We start from the raw sequence: 15,689 nt of genomic DNA on the forward strand, positions 1-15,689 counted from the left end.
TGTTCACTTCCAACAATGTAATGTATATTGATTTATTAAAAATAATTAAATAGATTAATTAAACTATTTAAATCTAGATTATTTTACACATGATTCATCTCCATATATTAAGTGGTGTGTTTTCATTTTCTCCTTTTTCCTGCACCGTATATTTACTGAAATAAACACATTTTGCGACACTTCCGGTTGCTGTCGTTTTGCTTTACGACAGTTGTGACAAACCAGAAGTGTCAACCGCTGGGTGCAGAGTTATTTGGAAAGAAAGACAGGCGATATTTTAACCTGAAGGCAAACAAAAGCCGAAATGAGCTGAGACACGACAACCTGGCGACTGTCGCACACACCTGCTGAAGGAGACGACAACAACCACAATGCGAGAAACAACAACAGCTTCCGTTCACAGCGCTAGCTACCTCGCTAAGCTAACTTAGCCAGAAGCTATCGAAGCCAGTTAGTCAGCTTTGGTCCGGGGAACATGCTTTGAAAGCGGGCTAAATTCCATGTGACATCCTAAAATTATCAACCCGAGCACCCCGGGTGCAGTCATTAGACACGGACTCGTAGCAGGGCTTCCATCATTTAAACACACAATGTGGCTACAGCAAAGACTAAAGGGACTGCCGGGCTTGTTGTCAAGCAGCTGGGCGAGGAGACTCCTCATAGGACTGCTGCTCTTCCTCATCTTCTACTGGTACCTGGGAGCAGAGCGCAGGTGGAGGTTCTTCAGCGGCTCGGCCATGCCCGGGGGGGCGGCTGGACAGTGCCTAGTGGCTGAGATCCACAGGTGGAAGTCTCTGGTAGACCGAGGAGAGGGGATATACAGCACACCTCAGGAACAACTAGATACACCTTTTGTATCAGGTAACGGCCATATTCTGATTGACATTGACTCTAACAAACTGTGGGTAGCGTCGTCTTCACAGCCCGGCTCGGCTCCGGTCCACCAGACTGAATACTCACCGAGAGTCGGCGTCCACCTGGAGGGGAAGCGGGCCGAGGCTCAGGCCACCATGCTGTGGTTCCGGAAAGGAGCCGTGCTGTCGGTCCGCTGTGCCTCCCCAGCCGCCCTGCAGTCAGCCCGGGACTGTGTCACCATCAGAGAGGAGTTTATCGCACACAGAAGTAGACCTAATGTCTATCTGCAGCGAATCCACATTAACAACCCCTCTGACAGGGCTGCCTCCTTGGACGTGTCCTTTGACAATCCTTCCTTCAGTAGCAAGTTCTCCACCAGTGTGGAGAAGCTGGAGGACAGAGAGGTGGTGCTCTCCTCCGGCAGAGTGCCTGTGGAGAATAACCGGATGCTGCTGGTGGTGGTGGTGACCAAGAAGCTGACCAGCAGGATCCAGGTCTCTGCTAAATCAGAGCACACAGACAACATCCTGTCAGTGGTGTGGACCTCAGAGCCCATCGAGTCCTCCAAGTTGGAGGAGACATTCAGTGCCCTCAGAGATGGAGCCAAAAAAGAGCTGGGGGAGCTGCTGAGGGCCAGTGTGGACGAGCTGGTTGTAGATCACCAGCAGGCCTGGATGGACCTCTTCATTTCAGGTGAGCTGAGGATCTAGCAGCAACTGTCTCTGGGTTTTGATGGACCATACTAGAGTTTTAAGTGGAATAGAAACCTATGGCAGCCTGAAATGTGTGGAAGAACATTAAAAAATCTAATTAAATAAATAAATAGTGCAGCGTGTCTTAGAAGGTGGTCATTAAATAAGCTAAAATGTACCAATACACTGAAGTGTGCTTCTGAAGGTCATAATAAGAGTTAAACCTTTATACTGACTAAGCTAACTGCAGGGCTGTAACAACACTTTGATGCAGACTTATATTGACTGTAAAGGCAGTGATACCATGGTATTGAATCAATACACATATTGTGAAATGCAGCAGAACGCCGCAGATAAAAACTCTGAAGTGATTTTATGACAGATCATGCTGCTCACGTGTTCTGTCAGGAGGTTAATCATCGTACATCATGCATATCCTCTGCCAGGAGCTAAATAGGCTAAAAACAGACAGATGTGCACTAACTTAGATAACAGATACAGAACTTTACTTGAGTTTTCTGCTTTTTCACAGTGACAGACTGAACACTTTAACATGAAGCGCACAAATCAAAGTTCTCAAATGTAAAATGTTGTATGAACACAAGCAGCCTTACAAGAACCCTGGCTAAATAAAATAAGCAACAACAATGACAAACAATCTCAAATCACACACAGTCTATATCGTTTTTTTTATTGTAGATTAATTTATGGAATATAGAAGAACAACAAAACTAACTACTGATGTGAAATTAATTTGTTTAAACTTGAAGCCACATCACATACACAAGTGTGTTTTTTCAGCTGAGCATAACTGAAATCGGATCTGTCAGTTTTACTAATGATGTGCATGAAGCACTAAAGTTGCATACAGTTAATTACAGCAGTTGAGATTCCTGAATGAACAACATATTGTCCTCTGGTGTGGGAATGTAAAACTCTGGATCTTGAACTCAAGCTAATGAACTGTCAACATTAAAGCAGCAACAAGCTAGATAACAACAGTAATGGGGGGGAAACAACTTCAGCATCACGTGACGCCTCTTAGCCTACATGCCAGGTTTTTGTGAAATTTCTTCTGCTTCTTTGTTCCTTCAGGTGTTGAAATGAGGAAGATCACCGACTCTCACACGCCATCGAGCCGCACAGTGAACACCACCCTCTACTACATCCTGTCCTCCACCACGGCTCCCCTGCTGGATCGAAGGCTGAGCGGCGAGGAGCGCGCTCGCCTTGAGTCCAGCCTCAACTACGCCGACCACTGCTTCAGCGGCCACGCCACCATGCACGCAGAGAACCTGTGGCCAGAGCGGGTGAGCAACGCCCCTCAGATCCTGCAGCTGGTCACACTGTGGACTCTGACTCTGCAGAAGAGGGGCTGCAAGGTGTTGGTGGCGGCCGGAGCCCACGGAGCCATGCAGGGCATGGTGCTCAGCTTCGGCGGCCTTCAGTTCACAGAGAATCACCTTCAGTTCCAGGCTGATCCGGACGTGTTGCACAACAGCTACGCCCTGAGAGGGATCCATTACAACCAGGACCTCATTAACCTGGCGGTGCTGCTGGACATGGAGGGGAAGCCTTTTCTCCACGTGTCGGTGAAGCCGCAGGAGAAGCCAGTGAAGCTGTACGCCTGCGAGGCCGGCTGTCTCAACGAGCCCGTGGAGCTGACGTCAGAGGTCAAAGGTCACACCTTCCCGGTGATGGTGACCCAGCCCATCACACCACTGCTGTACATCTCCACAGACCTGCGCCACTTGCAGGACCTCCGCCACACCCTGCACCTCAAGGCCATCCTGGCCCATGAGGAGCACATGGCCAACAGGTATCCAGGCCTGCCCTTCCTCTTCTGGTTCAGCGTGGCCTCACTCATAACGCTCTTCCACCTTTTCCTCTTCAAGCTCATATACAACGAGTACTGTGGCCCCGGCGCTAAGCCCCTCTTCAGGAGCAAGGTATAAACAGCAGTGATAAAACTGGAAGCACAAAGCTGTAAACTGATCTGCTCTGCTCCGTTTTTTTCTTTGACTTGTGTGTGTGGTGGCAAAGACTTCCTCTCTCTCTGTGGACGCTCTCTGTGGGTTGGTTTTTTCAGTTTTTCCCCTTCTCTGTGAGTGAACTTTATTTTCCCATCTCACGTGGTTAATGTTGGGAGTGGGTTGGCATGATAGCCTGACACACGTCCCCTTTCCCTCTCGCTGAAGGTGATTCCACAGTTTTTGTCCCGTGTTGAAGGAGGTGACACAGTTTGTACTGCAGCTGTTTCCTCTAAGAGACTGTGAGCAGCCAGTTAAAAGCACCAGTAGAATAGTAGCCTTCATTCAAGATCACAGGCCGAGAAGTTACAATGAACCATTTGCCATCTGTGGCGTCATTTCAGCACAGCACCTGTTCCACTGCACACGTCCGTTGTGGAATGTAAAGCATTTGTTGATCTCAATGGAAGAAAAACGAGCACAAGAGTGATTCTGTTCTCTCAGATTAGGAGTGTGTTTAACTGTATTCACATAATTCTGACTCAGCATTCACAAGGGAGTGAAACCAGTGTTTTGCATTTATAATAAATCACGTGTAATTTACTTTAGTGAAGGAACATTTTCCAAAGTGTAAAAGGTATTTAGGTTTTCTAATGGAAACTTGTTTGAGTTGGGTAATACATCCCAGTGGACATCACATCTTAAGTTTTGTAAAAGTTACTCCCTTGTTTAGTAAGGTTCAGTTTGAACCTGCATTTACAACATTTAGAGGAACCCTGTTGAGTTTTTGCCCACTAGCAGCGTTGTGGAGCAATGTTATGGCAGATGATGCAACACATCCCTGCTCGTGGTTTCTCACTGCTCCACTGAAATGGATCCAACAAGTTTCTCAGATCCACTGAAATGGATCCAACAAGTTTGTCAGACCATTCTTGAGGTCACACAGTGTGTTCTGTTGAGAGACACTGAACCTTTGTTTGTTTACAAGAAACTTCCACAGGGCGATTTCAACTTTGACAAACATAAGAGCAGCTTTAATGCTTACTGTGAACTAAAACATGTTTCTAGTGAAGAATGGAAACCACAGTTCAGAAACCTTAAACATAAAATACTCCTGCAGGCCTAGAAAAGCATAAAGCTTACATTACTGCAGTAATTTGCAGTAAAGACACCTGACCGTGATTTGTAGTAAATGCAGCCATAACATTGGCATGGTTCTTTTTAAAATGATTATTTAAAGGAAAACTTTAATTTTTGTGGCTTTGGTCAACAGAACTATCAGTTATTGATATTATACTGAATCACTGAAATCTGGGAACAACAATATCATGAAAAATAGGCCCCACACAGATGTGTCCAAACTGTGTGTTGTAGTTGTGGGCACAGTTTTCCTGTTATTAGCAACATTCCAGATGTGCTCACTTTCACTTTGACCTCCAAATCAAGTGTTTAGATAAACTGATCTGACCTGGTCTGATCGTCGGACTGTTTTTTTTTTTCATCTGTCCAGAGATACAAAACCCCAGTTGGAATAAATCTTACTGCACCTTTCAGTCAGATGATTGGCATGGATTGACCCAAAGCAAAATTATCCTGTAAATGACGGTGCTGAAAGTCCATAATGTCTGTTGTCATGTTAAATGGCTACACGAGGACAGACATTGACCTGCTTGACGCTCAGAGAAGATTGTGCTGGGGGTGAAATGTTCCCCTCTGATCAGCATGGACTGTGTGCTCACTTTGCCAGAAGTCTTTATCTGCTATTCCTTTTTTTCCCTGCGTTTTGATGATGTTTTATATTGAATCACTCAATTAAATTAAGAAATCTATGGGTTGGCTTTGGCTCTTTACTCCTGTCACAGATCTGTCATCCTCAGCATGTCTGTCTATTTCCATTTCTCCGGGGAGGCAGTGTGGATGTGTCGTGATGGTGGTGAAGCTCAGGTTCTCAGCTGTTTTTAATCCTCCCCTCTGACTTCACCAGGTCTCCAGCAAAAGTGAGGATGGCTGCTGTGACGCCAGGAATGCTGCTTGAACACCACAGTGCAATGCACACGTTCAACATGTGGTGGTGGTTCTGCTTGAGCTTTGGCAGCATGGGAGATATTAACATGGGGGTGCTGGTGCTGAATGACATCAACTGTGGAGTGATACCACCCACCGATCTGCTGTGACAAGATGTGGAGGCATGGAGGTTAAAACTGGGGGTCACTTTATACCCAATTAGGGCTGTAAATAACTGAACTGATTAATCTGCTCGTTATTCCCTTGATTAATTGATTGGTCTGTAAATTGTTAGAAAATCATGATAGATGCTTCACAATTTCCCAGAGACCCTTGTTTTGTCTAAACAACGGTCCAAAACACAAACATATTCAGTTTAATATTATGCATGACTAAAAAACAGCAAGTGTTCATTTGAGAAACAGGGTTTTGCATTTTTGGTTAAAAATTACATGAATAATTAATAGATTATAAGAACTGGTGCATTCATTTTTGTGTAACATTTGAACAGCATTTTAAGGAAGCATTTGAACAGCAACATGAGGCAGAATTCGCTCTCACTTTGAAGCTCTGATCTCAGTGGAAACTATAAATTCTTATGTAACTTTTTCCTTTTAACGTCAGAGAAACTGTGACCAAAGTTTTAAAAGAGTCATCATGTCACTCCTATAACAAAATCAATGCTGCAGAACCAAAGATATCCTCTTTTTGTTTTATATTCCACACATTCTTCTTCCTCGTCAAAACCTGCCACCTACATTACCCACAATGCTCTTCCTCTGACAGCTTTATGTGAGATTGGGGTGTGTTATGCTAGCAGCGACTAATGTAGCCTGGAGCCTCTAGCCTGCAGCAGAGATCAGCAGCGGGCTACAGAGGGCTAACTCCACACCAACAGATTGTTTTCATTTTCAAACCTGTAGTCTTCAGCCCCAACCAGCGCTGACTCAAGTGACATCACTCGAGGACATTTATCAGACTTCACACAGCTCCCTCTGGAGATACTAAAGGCTTTGTACTACTAAAACGTGCAGTATAATTTCTAATATATGTGAAACCTGTGAAATCACTAAGAAGTGTGACGGGTTGGAAACAAACTTATTTGAAAGAGAAAACAAAGGTGAACAATGTCTGTTGTTTGTCTGATGTAAACCTTCATGACCCACTTCCTGCTTCAGTTTTTACCTTCTGGACTGAATGAGTTACATCAAGAGTGTTACCTAAATAAATCTAATTCGATCGGTCTTTTCTTTCTCCATTGGAACTATTTTCAGTGATGTAGCGCGCTCCGAGATCTCCGATGAATACAGTGTTCGTAATCGATAGATCCAATGCTCAGAGCTGCTAATAATCTGTATTTCTTTAAATGCAAATTAAAACTGCTCAGCTCTACAGAGGTTCAGATGTTCAAACACGTTGCACTTGTGGCCACACCCCAATCTGTGATGTCACAGCAGGTCTTTAGCCCTCACAGCCAATTAAAAACACCTGTTGTGACATCACTGACTGAGGTTGGATGTCAAGTGTACCCTAAAATCATAAAATACTTTTATTAAACTGATCACTGTTGACGTGAACTCATCAAAATAAATGTAAATAAGGTAAATGAACATTGTTAATGGCAGCCATTCCGTGAATAGATTCTTAATGGCTCCTCCTCTTGGCTCTTTTATTTACTTTGATTATGCAACATTGTTCCAAAGTACAAATACCTTCTTAAATATGAATAAGGTACACATAATGTGCGTGTCATGTCAGGTGTCATGATTTACATGTTCTTCCTGTTTCAGCATGTTTTTCATGTTCAGTTTGTGGGTTTAATCCAATGTGTTGATTTCATGTGAACTACTGAGTGTGCCTTAATGAAGAAAAGTTAATTTATTGAGCTCATAGCTACATTGAAAAAAATGTTTCATATTGTCTTTTGTTGGGGAGAATAAATTACTGTGAGAAAACATAATTATGTTGTCGGGCTGTTTGTTCTACAATATATTTCTTTGTGTATGGAGTCTGGTGTACAACTGGAATAATTAAACTTTACAATGTTTCATTCGAAATCAATTACAAAAATGATCAACTTAAAGCTGCAATATTTTTATATTAACATGTGTAATATGAAAAGTGACAACCACAGAGAATTATCACCAGTCAAAAGCAGCCAGCAGAAACCATTTAACACCTTCAGAGCTCTGCTGGTCCACCCTGAAGACAGGAACTCATTTGAAAATGATCATATGCAGTCAGATTAATTCATCTAATGGTTTTATTTTGGAGTTTTGGTTTTCTGTATTTAAAAAACACAAAAATGTTCAATAATTCAGAGTCCAGTGACACTAACCACTACTCACCTGTTATTACTGTGACACAGATGCTTTCAGGATACTTCCTCTCACCATTACGTTTCAACTGCCACTAAAGTTTTAAACAAAATAAAATACTGTAAACAAATGACACCTTGTAAAGCAGATTATAAACTGTCTGTCAGTGTTGACCAGTAAATTACAGCCAGCTTGTCCCTACAAACATTCATTAAGGAAAACAGCTCCTCAAAGATATGATGAGGAATCATCAGTGAAATGGGCGCCTCAGTTTTTATCATGTTTTCAAAAATAGAATAATATACTTTGGAATACAACTTTTAAGACATGTTGTGGGATCTGTAGGAAGAAACCATAAAATAGGTACCTCAGCAGTGACTTCACTTGACTTTGGTAAAAGTATAATGAAATGACGTACAAACCTCCACAGCTTTCACACTTTTTTTTCAAGCCTAACTTATACTTCTGCATCAACTTGTCACCAGAGGCACTTAGGCAGTGATTCCCTGCGTGCATAGACTACCTGATCACTGTGATATCACTGCTGCAGCACTACATTCACTGTCTGTGATTCAGAGCTACAGTACCAGTGGGGGTGAACAGAGCGTCTGCATTAAAATGAAACACAAGCACCAGAAACATGCAGGAAGAAATACAAGAAGCCTCAGCAGATACTGAATCACCTTCTAATAAAATACAGCACAAACTATTCAAACATGACTGAATCAATATGGATCACATGACCTTTCATATGTCTGTACAGAGACACTGTGACACAGAAGTATACATCAGCTACGTGAGGTTTATTGAGTCAGTGTGTTTGCTCTCTATTGTGTCCCAAACCAACTAAGAAACGGGCCATTTAATCAAGGCATCAGGACCAACTTTCTCCTGGGCTTCATCTGTATGTGCCCGGTAGAGATGGGACCAGGACATCTTTAGTCCAGCTCAGCACAAAGACTGGAAGAAGAGAGAAAACTGGTCTGTAACCAGCCTGTCCTGTCTTGTTTTACACACTGTACTGGATGTTGGCTCCAACTGAAACCACAACGTCATTTAACAGTTTTTGAGTTGTTGGATGATTTCTCTCCCAACTGCTGACTGAGTTTAGGCTAGCAGTTTTCAGTTTCCAGTCCAGTACGATGTCTTAGCCCTGATCCAGGACTATCAAACTCTACGTCACGATCCTGTGTTGCCGCCTTCTGAAACATTTCAGTCACTGACCGCATAAAATTCACACACACAAAAGTCACAAAAACAAGAATGAACTTTTACACTCAATAAAAAAGAAAAGTCACTTCCTTTGAAGTCAAAACACCAATTAAAGATGGCGGCAGATTTTTTTTTCACTTATCAACTGAGAGCTGTGAACTCAGTGCTGCCACTGGTGGCTGGAAGATGTCCTGCAACAATACTGCGTCTTTCTGTAGTGTCCCTTTTTCACATTCCTTCATCCTCCGTTTGGCACCTTTGACTTTACATTGTTTTGAGAGACTTTTGTGTCATTTGTTAAAAAGATTGCATCCATCCAGCGAGTTCCTGTTGTCCACATTCTCCCTGTGATGGATATATGAGGTGAGTTCAAGGAGACAGCAGTGCAGGACCCTGATAGGTAGTATAGTTTAGTCCTGGATCAGGACTAACTGTACCTCTGCACAGGATGCACAGAGGTGACATTGATGATCTAATACAAAGCGCAGGTGTGAAGTCTTCACAGTGCTCTTGTGAGAAATATTAGAAAAAATCAGCTGCTAACATTAACCCTCTCCTGCAGGAACCTAAGGTCCAGTACTATAACACAGACTACCTAACACACCGTTCCTGTCAAACTATGAGTTTTCCTGAAGTAGTGAAGTTATCAGTGTAAAAGGAGTCCAACAGCCCCAGCTGATGTCCTCGCGTTCAGAAGGCCACGACAAAACAGGCCCGGGACCTGAACTCAGCTCAAAGTTAGTCAACATGTGGGATCCTGAGCACGTCGTGTTTGTCCAGTCACAGCAGAGTGTGTGTGTGAGAGGGGGGAGGTGGGCTACGAGTCTTTGAGCATGCTAATCTGGGCAAAGACCTTGAGCGCCGGGCCCAGTTTGATGTTCATGGTTCCCATGAGGTGGTCCTCCTTCAGCAGCAGTAGGGCCTGTCCATCGATCTCCTGACACCGGAACTCCTCAGCGATCTCCAGACAACCTGCAGCCACAAAGCACCAACAGTGAGCTCACAGCACAGCTCTGCACAGACGACCAGCTCCTGATAGGCACCACGATGGATCACCGCGTTTATTATAGTCACCAGAATGTTCTTTACTTTGTTGGTATCAGAATAATCTGTATCCAGTTGGTCTTTGGAGACAGAGACAGATTTTTGGCCACTCTGGACTATACACTTACAGCTACATCTACACTGTGCAAGGAAAACTCTGTGGAGGTTAAACAGGTGTGTCACATTTACAGCTGTACTGAAGGTTGATCTAGTGCACAACAAGTAAATCCTGTTATATTATGGGATTCAGCCAAAGCTTTCCTTAGAGGAAGAATCCCAGCTCATATTGCCCTCTTAAAAAGTTAGTTAGTTAGTGAAAAGGATTGTGGATCTAGAACACATACTCAGCTATACTAAATATCCATACACCCTGTCGCAAATCAGATCCGTTCAGCAAATAATTGATCAAATTCAAAGGAGAGAAAAAAAATTGATATATATAAACGCAAAGGTACAATGAAACAGGTCCAAAAGCCCCAAAATCTTTAGCCTGGAGGCTCTGCAAGCAGAAAACACAATTTATACATTAGGGACCATTTAACTGATAAAATAACACATCAGAAGGACACAGAAATTATTTGAAACATATTACTAATCACTCAACCTGTTTTTAAATGAATTAGACTCTCCTAGCTCTCCATAATGACAATCTTATTTCTGAAATTCAGTTGAAATGAAAAAGATCAAAACCCTCACACATCATATAATCATAAATGTTTAGATTCTTGTTCTTATATCAAGTAATGGACAAATTTGTGTTCATACAATGTATAAAAACACTGTACTCGTCCATAACTGATAAAAATGAATTGAAATACTGAATTAATTCCTTCATATTAAATTTTGACTCAATCCCACAGACAGTCCTGCTGCCTCTCACTAGAGCCCCAAATGTGGATTCACCTGCCACTGAAAATAGTCCCCAACAAATGCACTATTTCCTCCTTAGTTTTTTGATTAAAAACTACAGTGAGCCACTGTGTTAGGAAATTACTGAGCCTTTTTTAAACATTTACGTCCTCAGCAGGAACAGACTGTAACAGCTGAAGCAGCGCTCACCTGGCAGAGAGGAGATGAACTCATAGACGTCCTCTATGTTCCACTGGCCGGGGTCACTGGGCAGGAAGCTGTTCGGCAGCAGGGGCAGGTCAGAGCTTTGCAGGGTGGCCGGCAGAGGGGACGGGGGTCTTTTGTATCCAGACAAGTCTGAACATTGGCTGGACTCTCCCTGCGCAGGGTGGACTGAGTGACCAGTGGACAGAGCAGCAGGCTTCTGCACAGAGGGGGCCGTCTGAGACAATCACAGGGGTTTAAATACAACAAAGACTGAAAATTTGACTTTAATTATATTTGCCTCTGACATGCTCTAATGTAGAAATGAGATTAGAGCTGTAAATCAGATAAAGAAGACACATTATTTTTCCAGGAATAATTGCACAAACTAACACTATAAATTAAAAGTCAGTCTGGTGTCTCACCTTCTTCTTAGACTCTAAACTGCAGTTTTTGTGGTTTCCGCTCAGTGCTCTTTGTTTCTTCATGTTCTCCAGGGTGGTTTTGCGGTTTGGGAAGAGACCCATTCTCTTTGTGCATCCCACATTGTAGCTACAAAGAAAGTTAACATGGTAAGCTGAAACTTACAGCTGGATAAAGACTCTTTTTTTTATTACTGTTTATTTTCACAACCAGCTGGAGCATTGCAAGCTCCATATTTGTACACTATGAACAGGTCTGTAGCTGTGTAAGGTCTCTGTCAGTGCCAAACCACAGGTGTGTCCTGCCTTGTATGTTTGCTGTAAATTAACCTATTTTCTCTTACATGAGAAGGTGTTGAAAGCTTGTATCTCCTAAGCAACTTGTGCAGAGACTCTTTGGGTGATGTGCACTTTATATAAACTGAAGGTGAAGTTGAAGAAGCTCCACTCTGAAACACATCGCTGTACAATCACTGTTTCTGTAGTTCAAACAACTCCAACACAGTGAGATGTCTTCTCTCCAGCTGATCGCATCACGTCAGTTTCAGGAGTCATATTCTCCAGTTTAACTTTATTCATATCATATCAATAATTTTGAATAATTAATAATGATCAACTTTATCATTTTGAAGGAGCTTGTGAAACTTAAAGTATGCCAAGTTTAGTATCTCCAGCTGTTGCTTCAATGTGTCAGATAAATATTTAATAAACACTTATGTAAATATAAGTATGGGCTCGGACTAAGACAGTGATGTCTTCCCTGCCTCTCCTTACCGTTTGGCACACACAGTAGAACAGAACCTCTTGGACCTTTTGAAGACGTAGGCGAAGTCCACCCTGCCGCACAGCTCACAGGTCAGCATGGGCTCCTGTTGAGCCTTCAACTCTGAAGGGGCACACAGTCAACACACAGTCAGCAGAGGTACCATCACCACCAACAACAGCCACAGAAAACACGTCTGTGTGGGGAAGACTACTAAATAATGCAAGAAATGACTTGAGTTAAGTTTAACTGGAGACACGTTCTCTACACATCATGTGTCAGAGTCAGATGTCTTCAAGAGCGAAAACTTATTATTATTATTATGATGCAATTCAATGTGATGAACCTTCCAGATACTGTGAAATATGCAGATATAAGGAGAAGAGAAATGTCAGCTCCGCATGTGCTCCACACTCTGAGAAAGAAATGATGATTGATAATGAAGCTGCTGCTGGTCTGGCAACTTTAAATCTAAAGAGCTTTACCTTTTGGTGAGAGGCCGTCCATCTTTGAGTCTGCCGTCTGTCTCCTTAGACTCTCAATTGAGAAAGATGGACGTTCCACCTGCAGACCGAAAACATATACTTCATTACAGCAGCTGATGCAGACATTAATCACAGAACACAATGCAGAAAAGTGCTCTGGCTTGAATTGAATTGTCAAGCAAGGACAGTTATTATTTACTTTATATTTGATAGATGACAGCAGAGAATGAAACTCCTAGCTGGTTAAGAAATTCTAAGATTCTGTTCGATTCTGCCTCCTGACTGCAGGGACCAGGGTCTAATTTAGTTCCTATCATTATCAGGGTGGCACTTGCAGTGCTTAACGCTGCTGATTGGTCATACACAAACCTCAAGGCTGCTGCAGCTCGTGTTCAGCTTCATTTATACCGTAAAAGCACCAGGCGGCACTAGAATCACTACTAGGATGAGGGCTGGACATTTCTTGTGATGTTCAGTGATGTTAAAAACAAAGTTATATAGAGTCAAGAGAAGATCATCATCTACTTTGGAGACTACTTTCAGTCTCCTTTGCATCCATTCATTTCATCCACTCTAGTTTTCCTGACCTTCACGCTCTTCACACGGAGTTAGAAACACAAACAGGAATGCACCACAGGAACTTTAAAACACCTCCTGACGGTTAATGTTCATGATGACCTAATTCATTTCTCAGTACTTTTAGATTAGCATCGTCAATGCTGCTAGCTGCTGCTTCTCATAAGAATTACATGCGTCATGTTAGATAGTGAGGTGACAGGCTAAGACAGTGTTGTAAAAATGTTTAAATGTGGTGCATACAAATTTACCCTTAAACTGTATTTTCACTGGTTTCCAGCAAGTTGCTTCATTTCTAAGAACTAAAAATGTCCATAGTTTAACGATCATGACATTTTGGCACAACTTGGGTCTTATTTTTAAAGTTGTGGCCATCATTTCTTTTTGTAGTATTAACACTGCACTCTCCAACTTACTCGCTTAGCTCATGAGCAGTCTGCTCATCAGATAAGTTGGAATCAAACCCCTAAAATGTATATAATGTTAAGTTCGCTGCTGGTCATCCAGTTTTAGAGTTACCTGCCATCATGCGTAGTCAACTGCCAAGCCTTTACGTTCTGTCATACAATGATCATATTCGTTGTGTGTGTTTTTGTGACTTTACAGACACAAGATCCAGTACTCACAGGGAAAGGCTCAGCACCCTCCTGGATAACAAAGCCTTCTATCAGGTGGGTGAGGATGTGGGACTTGACTAGGGCCTGGGCTGGTTTGCTCTCTCCATTGTGTTTGCTACTGTCAGAGTTCCCATTCCCAGAGGTCATGACTGGAGCACAGTCCGCCCCTCACCTGTCAACACAAGCAGCATGGCAAACTCAACAAGCGCTGGCCGCGTGGACCTGGGACCTGGCCCCCAATAGCTGCTGTTCAAATACACAAAGAATACAAAGCTCATCCAAACATGGCAGTTTAATGTTGCCCAGTGTTTTGGCAAAAGTACACAGTGTTACTATCACTTTACTTGGCATACGACAGGTGTTTTATTTCTTACTTCTTAAGAACCACTTTTGTATTTGGCATAGATATAATCTACTGAAGACGCTTTACTTTATTATTAAAGTTCTTGTTCTTGCTTGTAATTGTATGGGGGGGGGGGGTTAACGTTTTTTAACGTGTGCCGATGTAAAGAGTTTCTCCCAATGTGTCAGAATCCATTTTAAGTGGTACTTTATGGCTTATCTTTTTGTTGAGATAAGCACGACAACCTTCAATTGTCAGATTTCAGAATGCAGCCTGGCGTGACAATCTCTCCAAACAGGATCAGTCCGTTAGGCTAACGTGGACGTGTGTGTACATTGTTGTTGTGGAAACCCGTCGGTTTAATATCAAATTATGATTGTTAAAGTAGAAACAACTGATTCAATACACATTATGGCAACGTTACGAGTGTGAACAAAGTAGCTTTTTATTAAGTTGGCTGGCTTTAAAGAATTATAACTTATAGAGGGTTAATAGGCCAGTTAGTTAAATCCAAACTATCCAGCGAAAAGAAAGCTTTTCCCTGTTTCCTTGTATCTCTGTACACAAATTCAATTTAAGAAGAGGTTATGAACACCAAACCCGGTCAATACCTTGTAGTTTGCTGCTAATATCAATGTTGCGTAAACTTGCAGCTAGCTTTGTATCCAATCAATTCAGTTACAGGAATTAGTTGGTTGAATAAGTGAATGAATTAAACTACACATCATTACATCTCTTGTTTTCATGCCGCGTTTTAAAAACAGACGTAGTTCAGAGCAGTTAGCTTACTTTTACAGTCTGAAACCTGTTCTGAATGAGTTAGAAAACAGGCGCTCCGGCCGGCAACAATGGTAGAGGGAAGAAAAGCTCTTTGTTCAACGGCTCCAAACAACGCTGTCATTTACTTACACTCCTTCCACCACGGCGGCGAGGAGCCGGTCCGCCGCCGGTAACACCGACAAACACTCAACCGGCTGAACGAGCCCCGTTACACGAGGACACGCGAAGTTAGCGACGGATTCATAACCTCACTATGTTTCTGCTTTCTACTTGTTCGAGCTGCAGACGCCTCAACCCGCTCGGCGTGTGCGCGTGTGCCCCAAAACCAAGCACGAGAGATTCACATTAAGGACTTCCGGCAACAACCTTCAAAGTTAAAGCTCTTATATATTTTGCCGTATTCTAGGAAAATTTGTTTTATAAACATACAATCAGTATAGTTCATCAGTTTAGGAGTTCACTCTTTACCTGTAACTCTCTAGAACTTTAAACCGCAACTCTTGTTGTCATGGCGACCGTGAGATGGTTGAAATCTCCAGAACAAAAGTGGATCTT

At 42.6% G+C, this 15,689-nt stretch overlaps 2 protein-coding genes across 2 annotated transcripts; one reads left to right on the forward strand and one right to left on the reverse strand.

Annotated features, from left to right (window-relative positions):
* Positions 1-590: 590 nt before the first annotated feature.
* On the forward strand, positions 591-5,552 carry kiaa2013 (KIAA2013 ortholog). The gene is made up of 3 exons (XM_070911136.1): positions 591-1,548; positions 2,643-3,496; positions 5,502-5,552. The coding sequence occupies exons 1-3, from the start codon at positions 591-593 to the stop codon at positions 5,550-5,552; spliced, it is 1,863 nt and encodes a 620-aa protein (XP_070767237.1).
* Positions 5,553-9,868: 4,316 nt separating this feature from the next.
* On the reverse strand, positions 9,869-14,158 carry LOC139288477 (polyhomeotic-like protein 2). Its single transcript, XM_070909779.1, has 6 exons — positions 14,021-14,158; positions 12,819-12,897; positions 12,345-12,456; positions 11,574-11,700; positions 11,155-11,386; positions 9,869-10,023 (listed from the first exon to the last, which is right to left on the reverse strand). Exons 1-6 carry the CDS (start codon positions 14,156-14,158, stop codon positions 9,869-9,871), a joined length of 843 nt encoding a protein of 280 aa, XP_070765880.1.
* Positions 14,159-15,689: the final 1,531 nt, after the last annotated feature.

Source organism: Enoplosus armatus, chromosome 8 (assembly GCF_043641665.1).
Source record: "Enoplosus armatus isolate fEnoArm2 chromosome 8, fEnoArm2.hap1, whole genome shotgun sequence".
NCBI lineage: Eukaryota > Metazoa > Chordata > Actinopteri > Centrarchiformes > Enoplosidae > Enoplosus > Enoplosus armatus.